We start from the raw sequence: 12,474 nt of genomic DNA, 5'->3' as shown, positions 1-12,474 counted from the left end.
ACTCCTAAAAAGTGTTCAGTAAACACATGCTTCGAAGAGACAAGAAATACTCGCTACTATGGTCACCACATGAAATGCAGACTCGAGATAAGTACCGTAAGGTATTTTTCATCACCACAAGTTAAGAAGTAAAAGATATAAAATTCAACGCGATGGAAATATGAACATATAGTAAGGACCCATGTGCTAAGTGCAATATATTGTCATTTATCATTTACATTTAAAGGTCGAAATTGCACAATGATTAATTGCAAATTACAGAGCTGAGATTAGACAGGTTTCAAGATCATAGTCTCAGTTCTCTCAAAATATCAGTTCAATGTCATCTTTAAACATGAAATTCTGCTTTATGGGGATGATATAAATCTACAGACAGCCACACTGTTGCTACACCAGACTGTGGTTGGCTATGTTTGCAATAATTCCCCCAGGGAGGAGTTCATCATCCTCGCAAACACATCATGTGGCAATGACAAAGCTTGGCCATCAGAACTGGTTATTTGAAATAGTGTGCAATGAAATGGCAGGATACAGCATCACCAGGCTGAGTGGTTTGGCACTGTCACTACAGCAGTTTGGCAGCTCAACTGGATATGCATCTGATATAGGAAGTAGGGATTAGGAAGGGGATGATATAGTATGGAGATGGAGTTGGGGACAATTATTCTTTTAATGCTTAGAAATAGTGTTATGGGGGAAAAAAATAAAAAAAAAACAAACCAAGCACTGTTCTCAAGTTTCACTACAGGACTCTTTCCTGAATAAGAATTTTAAATAAGGACAGTACAGTGATGCAATAATGGACTACGTCACAAAGTTAAGACCACAACTTTAATTCCCAACTCAAAGTACTGCTATTAGCTGACTGGCCGCAAAGAGGAATAATAACTCAATGGGACTCTGCTGACCGGACCACTGCTCTGTGCCTTGTCAGCTGAAGGGCACATTTTTGAACGTTGCTCTTACTTCTGGGTTACATAGTTAAAATGATTTGAAAAGGCCCCTTCCCTCCCTTGGGAAGACGTGAAATGTTTCTACGTTCTGTAACATCAATAGGGACATTTAGCTGAACAACTCGGTGGATGACAACAAACAGACTCAGCCCCTTCCAGAGTTCAGAATGCCTCTCTTTTTATATAATTTCCTTCACTGTTCTGGAAGCATAGAAAGCAGTGAAATTGTCTGATTTTGCAAAAGCATCAGCCATGGCAGGAACTAACATTAACTGTTGACAAAACAAACACACAGCAATCAATCCAATTCTTACCCAAGTGAGTCATCGCCAAACTGCAACGAATCCATTTTCAGTGTCACCTCTGTTGGACGATGTGTTGGTTTGAGCACAGGGGTGCTTTCCTCTTGAGCAGCCACACCTTCCTGCTCTTTGCTATCAGAGCTTTTCCTTGGGGGTGGAGGACTTTCTGCTCGGCCTGCCTTATATTTTAATGCTTTCACAGGTGACACCTCCCGATATCTGTTCCCATCAGGTTTCTTTGATAGAAATCGCTCCTCTTTTTTGAATTTCTCGGGCATTAATTCCTCCTCCTCCTCCACCTCCTCCACCTCTCTAAACTTTTCCTTGGAGATGGTGATGTGCTTAAAGAAATTTATCTCTTCCCGTTTGCGTGGTCTATCATTGTCATCATCTTCCTCCTCCTCCTCATCCTCCTCATCATATCGTTCCTGCGTTTTACTTGCAATTAATTTGCTCCTGTACTTGAGCTCATCCTCATATCCATATTCTTTTTGGTTCTTGGCTGGGTAGTCCTTGTCATGTTCCTCGACCTCCTCTTCATCATAGCCAAATTTGTGACGCATCTCTGCTTTTGAGATTTTTTCAAACTCCTCGGCAACTCCACCCTTGAAACGTTTTGGGGATTGACTGCTACGGCTGCCTTTCTCTGGAACATTTTTCACGTGGAACTCCGTTTTCACCACACTGCAAGCAGAAAGCCTATCGTGAGCACTGGCCTGGTCTCTCCCTTTCTCTTTTTCTAAATCTGTTCCTTTCTGTTCCTTTTCTCTTCCATTCACCCTATCCTGCATTAACACTTTAGCTTTCTGTTCCTCTGTAAACCTGTGGTTCAACAAAAAAAAAGACAGAAACACACACAAAAAAGAAAAGAAATGCAACGCATTACATAATCAGGGGTCTGTGCTTAAACGAACAAGATCTTACGGCAAGGGTCCATCTCAAAAGGTCTTGTTTCTACCCAAGGCTGAAGCTAGGACTCAAATGCGAAGTCCACTCAAATACTTTCTATCAAGAAACTTGGGTAAAAGGCCAAAGTCCAATTGGCAAGATATCAAAGTTTGAAACAGCATGAAAACGTGGTGATTAGGAACAAAAACTGTGAGTTTAAAAAGTAGGAAGGAATAACATGAAAGAGGAAAGGCTGATACAGTTTCACAGTTTTGAGATCTTGAGATTGACTTAATGAGTGTTAATTTGAGAAAGATTATCTATGTACAACATTAAGGATTCCAACTCTTGGTTCAATGAGGCGCTGAGGTGAAGCACGTGCCATCTTGAGTTCTACTGGACGCTCAACACTGGACTTGCGACGTAGTAAATTACCAGCATATCCTTGTGCGTTTACTGGATAATGTCTCAAAGATCTCTCGATATATCATTCCCAATGACCTAATAGCTGAAAGATTCCTTCACAGAGGGAAATAAGGAAGTAAAGCTAAGGGTAAAGTCCTCCATTAAACACTGTACATTTGCAGTAGAGCAAGAGCATTTGAGACAGTCCCCACCTCGGAGGAAATTCTAACCAAACAAGCCAGAACAAATGGACAATGATGGCTATTAGATACTGAAAGAGCATTCTGGATTCAGCCTCATCAAACATGCTGTTCCACGTATAAAAACAGTCGTTTTTAAAAGGGGTCTTCATAAATCTTAAAGGCATGAGCTAAAATATCCATAGCATCCTCAATCGATTGATAAATTTCTACATATTAAAGACATCATTGGATATGGAGCAAATGCAGGAAAACGGCACCGAGGTAGAAGATCAGCCATGATCCAGCTACTCTGTTCAGGCTTGATGAGTCAAATGGACTACTCCTGTACCTAATTCTGAAATTTTAATCCCAGCTGCATCATCATCATGGAGAGGCACTAAGGTAAATCTCAAGCATGTGCATAATGGGCCAAACATATATACTGTATAAAAAGGCTTTTATGTTCATGTTCATGTCTTATTCTTTGTTCACCTGATGTTTGAAGCACAAGGGACAAGTAGATAACCAAATCACTGCAGGTGGCAACCATAATTAGTGTCCAAAACCACACTTGCTGGGGCAAAGACTGAACTCTATAGGTGCAGGCACTCACAGCAGCTTAGACGGGATGTTTGACTGAGCTCATGTCACGAAGAGTAACATACTGTTAATGGATGTCCTTGCAACTCAAATAACCAGGTTTTTGTTTTGATTAAAATGCAGGCAACACTTTATTTAAGGTCATTAATGTAGTTTGATTCCAGTGTACTCTTTTACCCAAACGATCTTGCAACCCAGTTAGATGCTTGGAAATTTTGAATTTAAGGTACGTAACTTTGAAGAAAAAAAAGTAAAGAATTATCCTGTTTGAAAGCCTCTTCCCAAACCAGCTGGGTCAGTACTGAGAAGATTAAGTCCCGGTTTAAAGAAGTTTGCTTCCTTAAGGATTTTCTACATGTGATTGATAAGACCTGTTGAATCCTGCTCATGTGTTCCCAACCTAATGTTACATTAAGCTCTCAGACATCCAAAAGATATTAAATACTCAGCTAACAAGCTGCTCAGATTACGTGAAAGGATATATCACTACATTACGGGCAGAAGCTGCCCGAAAGTCTCAAATTCTCACCTTTGGAATATCCAGCTTATCCATTACTTGATTCCATTAGTAGCCTGGAATTTCTGACAATTTTTGAAACAACGCTCTTCACACAGCTCTTTACTTCCAAATAAACAAAACAAAACAAGAAAGAAATCAAGAATTCAATACTGACCTTCTCGGAACATACCTCTTTAGATATGAAGAGATGGTTGGGGCCGTCTGCTCCACAAACAGGCCAGACATTCCTGGCCGTACTTCCTCTTTCTGGGCAATGCCTTGAGTCAGGGGCGCTGGTGGGCTGTGGTTAGCTGGGGCTTGACGTGACACATTGCGAATTGTAGAGCTGAGTGACGGGGGACTCTGGTGAGATGCATTCGGTCTAGTTGGGCTGCGGCTCTGTGGGCTCATCTGCCCAGGGCTCCCGTGAGGTGAAGCATGGCGTGCTGCACCCGACAACGAGGGACTCTGCTGGCTTGGGCTGGAATGCAATGCCGGACTGGTCTTCAACACTACAGTAGAACGTGGGGCCGGACTGGGATGTTTAGGGCTGGTGTCATAAGCAGTTAGGCCTTTCCATGAGTCACTGCGTTTGGGGGCCAGGCCAGCAGGGGACTCAGAGCTGCCATTGCCAGCCTGCCCATCTTCAGATGACCGTTTCTGTTGATCTTCTCCCTCCTGGACAGGTGGTTTAGAAGCAGCTGCTTCCTTCTGAGAAGACTTGGTTTTCTTGTTCCTTCGTTTAGGGGAAGGTGAGCGACTACGGTGAGGCGAGGAACGAGACCTGGAGGATGAGGATCTTCCTGACCGGCTGGACGACGATTTGTCTGTGTATCGGGAGCGGCTTCTTGATCTCGGCGATATCGAGCGCCGCTTCGGTGAACGTGAACGGGACCGGCCCCGCCGCGGGCTGTATGTTGAGCGGTAGTTGTGCCAGTTGGGCCGGTAATTGCCATAATGGTTGTAATTGCCGTAGTTGCCGTAACCCCCACGGTTATTCCAGTTACCTCTTGGATAATAGCCTCGTCCTCGGCGCTGGATAAAGGGCCGCCTGTAGCCTCGATGGCCTCGAAATTCCCTGGGCTGGTATTCCCGTTGGTAGTTACGTTCCCGGTTATGCTGCGGAGAGTACGACCTGGAACGAGACCTGGGGCTGAAAATCAAAACAGAAACAAAATTAAAAACCACGTTAAAAATGGATTAAAATGCTATTTCAATGATATAGTTACTTTCTGAGACAGCTGGGTACACTTTCAGAATACATTCGGCTAAACAACACCATTTGGTCAAGGAAACAGTTTTTACATGGGACAGTGTTGGTTTACGTGGACAGCAGTATGTGAATAGATTTTGAACAGAATTCTACACTTTGGGGCTTAGAAAACTGAAAGCACTGACTTCCAATGGTGCAACCTGAAAAATACAAGATGCAGAGCTGCCAAATTGCAGAGCAATATTGAATAGATGCAGGGATTTCAGAGGGTTGCAGAAGGCTGCAGAGGTACTGTGGGCTCTTTTTTCCCCTCTTCCTCTGCTACAATATTCGAATCAGATGCTTGGAAAGGAATTTTTCAATGGGGCCCCACACAGCCAGGTTTTCCTGATTGTTCGTCTCTACTAGAGGTTAGAGAGCATCAGCTGAGGACTATTAAAGTTCTAGTAATGACCTAGGTCAAGGGCAGGGAACTTGGTACTGACTAGCATTTGCAATCTGGGATCTTCCTGGATTGTCAAGACTGTAAGGTTTTAAACCACACCTTTCTAAAAAGAAACACTGGAGAGTTAAGTCAACATGATGGTCAGAGTACCTCAGTGCTTGAGCATGGAACTGCCTTGCTACCAAACTGGTTGATGACATATTGTACTGACATTGCTCACCAATGATTAATCAATTCAGCACAATGCTGTGGTGCACCACTGGTCTGGCCTCACCAGTAAACAAACTAAACTCTATTCACAGTAATAAAACGTGAGGCTGGATGAACACAGCAGGCCAAGCAGCATCTCAGGAGCACAAAAGCTGACGTTTCGGGCCTAGACCCTTCATCAGAGAGGGGGATGGGGTGAGGGTGAGAGGGGGAGGCGGACCGAAGATGGAGAGAAAAGAAGATAGGTGGAGAGAGTATAGGTGGGGAGGTAGGGAGGGGATAGGTCAGTCCAGGGAAGACGGACAGGTCAAGGTGGTGGGATGAGGTTAGTAGGTAGATGGGGGTGCGGCTTGGGGTGGGAGGAAGGGGTGGGTGAGAGGAAGAACAGGTTAGGGAGGCAGAGACAGGTTGGACTGGTTTTGGGATGCAGTGGGTGGAGGGGAAGAGCTGGGCTGGTTGTGTGGTGCAGTGGGGGGAGGGGACGAACTGGGCTGGTTTAGGGATGCAGTTGGGGAAGGGGAGATTTTGAAACTGGTGAAGTCCACATTGATACCATTAGGCTGCAGGGTTCCCAGGTGGAATATGAGTTGCTGTTCCTGCAACCTTCGGGTGGCATGGGTTGCTAGCTTAGCAAAATTGCTGCTTTGCTTCCTTCAACAGTGATTATAATTCAAAATCGCATAGCCTTTTTGCTTCAACTCTGAGAATGCCCTACTTCCCCTTACAAATTGAGAGACCATCCACACTACCAAGGGTGATGTCATTACAAACTGTCAACCTCATGTCACCCCTTTCAAGCCAGTGAACTCCAATCTTCCAAGCAGCTTGTTGGCTCTGCTGTCCTGTTCAAATCCTGAGAAACAAACGCTGAGTAACGGCTGCAGCTTGGAACCTTCTCAAGTGGTTGGCAAAGACAGCCAATGTGCGCAGAATAGCTGACACGCAAACTCCCAATGAAGAGTAATTTAATGTCATTTTAGCAGAAGTATAGAGATGTTCAAGGATTGAGAAGCTTTGATGGAATGAAAGGAAGAAAGCACGTCAATAAACAGAAGATAAGATTATTGCCAAATGAACCAGGGGAATAAGATTTTATACAGTTATGATCTGGGAGATGTCCTCAAATTGAAGCAGACAGGGAATGATCTGGAATGCTCTCCATGCAGGGGTACTGGAATTAGATTCAAATGCAACTTTCAAAAAGGTACACAGATACTTGAGATGGAAAAATATGCATGGCTACTTGAACTCACTTAGCCACTGGAAAGAGCTGAGAAAAGGAACTAATTGGATAGCTTATTGAAAGTTCCAAGATAGGCATGGCAGAATGAATAGCTGTCTCCAGTCTGAGAATTTATAATCGTAACTATTAATGAGGTGGCTGTTTCAGTGTCCATCAATTATGCTCAAGCTTTTGATCTGGGCTAAAGCACCTATTCAAGATGCTGTTGATGTATTAACATAAAACATAAAAATACACAGTCTAAAACTTAAAGACGAAGTGCTGGAAGAACATGAACTGCCAGTTGGCCCCCAAATCTTGATGATAGTTTGATATATTGTGTGCATATGTTAAATCAAAATTATGGACTAACTACTTTGTACTTCAACATTTCTGCTGCTTTTCCAAACTGTTTATTAGGATTGTGACAAAATCAATGATATGGTAAGTAAGTGGAATAGTTAACAACAAGACAGGCACATTGATAGCAAAATGGTGCCAATATTTGTACTGGGTAATTGCTCAACGTTCGTGTGAAATGTCGTCACTGGTATTTTAGGAGGCATTAATACATTTTTGATGTTAAACAGTTTATTGCCTTGACTGATTTGGCATTGATTGAGTTGTGTTCTGAACCTGTATCCTTTCTATCACCAAAAAGGCTTATTCCCATCTCTGCCCAACCCACCTCCATGCCACTGAGTTTATTATTTGTACTTTCAGCTTCAGAATTTGTTTTATTCATTCAGGGATTTGTTGGCTAGCCAACATTTATTGCTATCACTAAAATCCCTGGTGAAGGTATTGACGAGCTGCCACTTTGAACTCCCACAATCCATTTGGTGTTGGTACAGGCAAAAGGCTGCTTATGGAAGAAATTCCAAGATTTTGACCCAGCAACAGCAAAGAAGCAGTCATATATTTCCAAGCCAGGATGGTGAATAGCTTGGAGAGGAACTTGCTGGTGATGTTTGATTGTATGTGTTATCTTTGTTCTTTGAGATTGTAGTATTTGTGGGTTTGGAATGCTAAGGAACTTTGGTGAAATCCTACACTGCATCTTGTAGATGGTACACACTGCTGCTATTGTGCATTGGTGATGGAGGGAATGAATCTTTGTGGACACGGTGTCAATCAAGGGGACTGTTTTGTCCTGGACGGTGTCAAGTTTCTTGTGTTGTTGGAGCTGCACTCATCCAAGCAAGTGAGGAGTATTCCATCACATCCTGATTTGATCTTTGTAGATGGTGTTTTTGGAGAATCAAGAGGCACATTACTCAGTGCAGCATTCCTAGGCTCTGACTTGTTGTAGCCACAGTATTTAAGTGAATAGTCCAGTTCAGTGTCTATTCAATGGTAAGGATCAGCATGTTGGTTGCATGAGATTCAGTGACAGTGATAACACCGAATGTCAAAAGATGATGGATAGATTCTCTCTTTCTTGAGATAATCATTGCCTAGCACTTGTGTAGTGCAAACGTTACTTGCCACTTATCAGCCCAAGCCTGGATATTGTCCAGGTCTTGTTGCATGTAAACTGCTTTAGTATCTGTGGAGTCATGAATTGTACTGAATAAGTTGCAATCATTCTCAATACTCACACACTACCCGGGCCACACACAATCTTCCCACAGAGGCAAAACTGCCATAAATATACATTCTTGCCTTAAGTTTCTACTCACCCCTAACTTGTCATAACCCTCATGTGCAACCCATAACCTTTTCCCTGAATGATTCATACATTTTTGGTTTGAACCACTGGAACATCTCATCGGCACCTTCACCTTTAGAAACCTGCTCAAAACCTCAAATGAGCAAGGAAGCTGGAGCCTGTGAAAAAACAGACAGACAAAAAAAACAGCAATTGAAGAGGCCAGGGCCTGTAGACAGGAAGGGAGAAGAGGCCAGAGGGAGATGGAGAAGAAAGTCAAAATGACTCAGGAATGATCAGGGAGGATGCCTGTGCTGAGATACAGTTGCAGATGCAGGATTCCTTCTCTCAACTATCATGAATCCAGTTAGTCCTTGTTCAAAGATGCCTCATTTGTTTGATGTTGGCTCACTTTGAGATTGGTTAAGTAATTAGGCACTAAAATTCCACATTGCCATTTTACCCTTCTCTCTGGTTTGCAGCCTCTCCTTGTGCCACATTGACGTCCATGGTCTTCATTGTGGACTGCCCACCCATCAGGTCCCAGACCAATTTCCAGGACAATTGCTCACCCCTAGCATTGATGCTGCCACTGTCCATAAGCATTTCCTGACAGTTTACCACCACCCTCAGAACCAGCCCAGCCATGCTGCAGCTGCCCCTCCTGGCTAACAGGGTGGTGGCCACTCTGATCTCTGTCACCCCACCCTAAACTGGGCACTGGCAATTTCAGGAACAAATTGATCCCTCTCACTGATGATGCAGCAGTTGAACTGCACGGCCTCTGCAGTTGCAGACTGTAACCTGTAGTCAGCAGAACAAATTCTATTCAGACTCCCAGCCAGCTATGAGGGGAGTACCAACAATAAGAGCAGTGAGCAAGAAGGGGTACCATGAACCCCCACAAAGGCACCACCAGGCAGTAGCCATAATACAGCCAGAAACAAGCAAGGGCCCCAGATGCGGGCCACTACCCACTGAAAATAGCTACAGTCATGACAGTTCCCAAGGTGTGGGACAATGTTGAGTACAAATCTTAGCCAATTAACAATTAACGAAATTATTAGATGGTCGCAGTTCTTGCAGCTTTTTCTGAAAACTCTGTCAACTGTTTAAATACAAAGGAACTGACCGATCTGGAAATAAGACTCTGTTACGGATTTGGTTTGATGTTTTGTCTACAAGGCATTGTCTCACCAGCAGGGTCCAGTGCTGAGCTGAATTTTGCATTGGTTGTTTGGAAAGAAACAAGAACCCCCCAAAAAAAACAGATGCTTTCAGTTAAATGAAGCCTCAGCGGACATCAGAATACAAACAATGGTCTTAATAAATATCTCTCTTAGACAATATACTTCATTCAGAAAGGGGTTAGGAGCTAGCACGGTGCCTTATGTAGGAGTTACAGTTTCTAATCCGTACAAGCAGCTCCTTTATGAAAGGTACCTTTCTGGCTGTGCTCATTAAAAGCACAAAGACCAAGGTAAACGATGCTCATACTTGAAGTGTTAAATTATGTGAAGACAGCATGTTTTATGACTGTCAGTTTAGAAGATGAGGACAGAATTAAGTGAACACTTTACAACCAAAAAGTGTCAATAGGATATATACAGAAACTACTTTCTCTAGTAGAGAGATCCACAATATTAAAGAATCATAAAATTAGGGAGAACCCTATAATTAGTGTAAAACATTAAGAATCATTCCACAAAGAATAGTGAACATTTTGGACACTTTCAAAAGGTTGTGAATGGCGGGGAGAATGCTATGGAGTGTTGTAGACTGAGATTAACAGATTGTTATTAGGTGAAGGGCTATGGAGGTGAGATACAGATCATCCACAATCTAATTCAAAGCTCCAGCAGGATTGTAGGGTTGAATAACATCTGGATATTATTTTATGAATAACTCTACATTTCTTTATTGCCATGTACAGTGAAGAAGGATTTCTTTTTCTCCAGGCCCATCCTGAAGTTCTCAGGGTCGGTTGACTGAAATCCCAACATTTGCCACACAGGGCAGCACAGGCATACATACAGAGCAATAGGAGCTGTCAGCTGCTCAGATTAGCAACTGCTGCTGAGTGAAAGGAGACAAACCACTTGAGAGAAAAAACACACTTAGAGGTGAAAACCTGTGGAACTGTGGTGGGGGTGGGGGGGGGGGGGGGTGGGGGGTAGGGAGAGAGAGAAGGAGAGACAGAGAGAAGGAGAGACAGAGAGAAGAGAGAGGCACCATCAAAGCTTAAGCAGGCATGGTGCCTGTAACCTCCCTGTGACGCCAGTCTTGTAGCATAGTTTTTAAAGTTTATTTTGCAATGCAGCCGGTGCGCCTGAAATAAATTAGAAACCACTGGCTCCGAGTAGTGCTCAGCAAGAGTCTTCGGTGACTCACCCACTGTCCATTCCCTTAGCTAGGCAAGTGGCAGAACAGCAGCCGGGAGGCAGACAGCAACAACAGCAACCTACAGGCTACCGGTAGTTCAAAAGAGATGTGGATGCACAATGATGACGTCAATAACACCAATATCCTGTTCAGATACACCATCACCAAACAGCTGTCCCCCTCTACCCTATCACCATTCTCACATCCATCAAAAACTTCACTAATTCTCAGAGTTCTTCAGCTTTCGCTGGGTTACAATCTTACGCATGTCATTGCAAATAATGGATGCTGCACACATCAAGAGTGGGAGGCAAAAGCTTGACAAAACAAGGCCAATCAGGAGAAACCTTTCATGACATATACAGGCTGACTCAAAGTTGTATGGGTGATAGAGAACAGGGAGTGACTCATATAATTCTGACACTATGAGCCCTGCAGCAGTAACAAAACTGGAGAACACACTCAAGTACAAGTTGTTTCTCCAAATTCCCCACACCCTCCCAACAATTTCTACCCAGTTAGTTGCTTGATTAGATGAACAACACAGTATGACCACGCCTGAATTCTGAACATAATTTCTAATGACTCAAACTAACAAAGATGACGAGGGGTAGTACAGTATAGACAAAACAGCATTCACCATATCAAGAGTTAACAGAAAATGCCTCCGTCTCCTCACCCACAGCTGCAGTTAACAGAAAATGCCTGTTTCTCTCTCTCGCTTTCTCTCTCTCTCTCTACCTCTCATTCCCAGCTGTGGCCCCTTAGATTTGAAAGCAATGAGAAGCAAAAGGTATGCCGAGTTTTCAATCTTCTAAATCTTGAAATATTTAATCTTTTAAACGAACAAAACCTTGCTCAAACATCAAGTTTCGTTAAACTTATTCTAAGTTACTCAAAAAGAGAGAAGGTAGTGAACAGATACTTATCTTGCAAACGTTCTTTCAGTTGCATGCTACACCAGGTTACCAGCATTTTAAGCACATGAAAAGAGAACTTTAAAAGCTAACACAGGAGCCGTGCTGGCAGCTAAACTAGCCGTTCTACAAAGCTGTCCCTAGGGTAACAGAAGGAAAAGAAACCCTTCAGCTAAATAAATTACAAATTAAGAAGCAAAAAACAGATTGAGAAGTTCAAATTGCAGTGCTTACCCGGCGTAGCTTTTCATCGAGAGGAATGTGTGCCCCAGTGATCAACCACATTGCGAGGAATGACACAGCTACAGCCTGCCTGCTAAATCCATTTTACCAGTATCAAGTGAACAGCTCACCTCAGCTCTAACTCTCACAGGAAGAGGCCGGCTGTTCGGAACACAAGCCAGCCAGGGTTTGAATTTTTTTTTCAGAAGTCTTTATTTCTGGAACCAGTTCTGCCAGCAACAGTCAGGGAGTGAATCAGCCAAAAGATTTCATTTACTGTGGAAAGAACTGATTTCACTTAGCTCCCTATATATCAAGCCTTAGACAGCTCCAAGTGTTTAGCAGCTGGTGAGTGGGTTAGTCGTAATCTACTCGAGACTTGT

The 12,474-nt window shown here is 43.3% G+C and overlaps 1 protein-coding gene across 7 annotated transcripts in view; it reads right to left on the bottom strand.

The window, feature by feature from the left end:
* LOC125464841 (thyroid hormone receptor-associated protein 3-like) overlaps positions 1-12,474 on the bottom strand; it is a 113,939-nt gene that overhangs the window by 16,254 nt on the left and 85,211 nt on the right. For 3 of the 7 annotated variants that reach the window (XM_048557664.2, XM_048557670.2, XM_048557665.2), the window contains 2 exons: positions 4,005-4,982; positions 1,268-2,077 (listed from right to left, as the gene is read on the bottom strand). In XM_048557664.2, the coding sequence (XP_048413621.1) occupies positions 1,268-2,077; positions 4,005-4,982 (1,788 nt within the window). Of the gene's footprint in view, positions 1-1,267; positions 2,078-4,004; positions 4,983-12,103; positions 12,438-12,474 lie in introns of those variants that run through there. The other 4 variants (XM_048557668.2, XM_048557669.2, XM_048557666.2 and 1 more) reach the window with 4 other exon arrangements.

The sequence above is a fragment of the Stegostoma tigrinum genome, chromosome 24, assembly GCF_030684315.1.
Source record: "Stegostoma tigrinum isolate sSteTig4 chromosome 24, sSteTig4.hap1, whole genome shotgun sequence".
NCBI lineage: Eukaryota > Metazoa > Chordata > Chondrichthyes > Orectolobiformes > Stegostomatidae > Stegostoma > Stegostoma tigrinum.
Note: the sequence above shows the minus strand (reverse complement) of the source record. Positions and strands in the feature narration are given on the sequence as shown.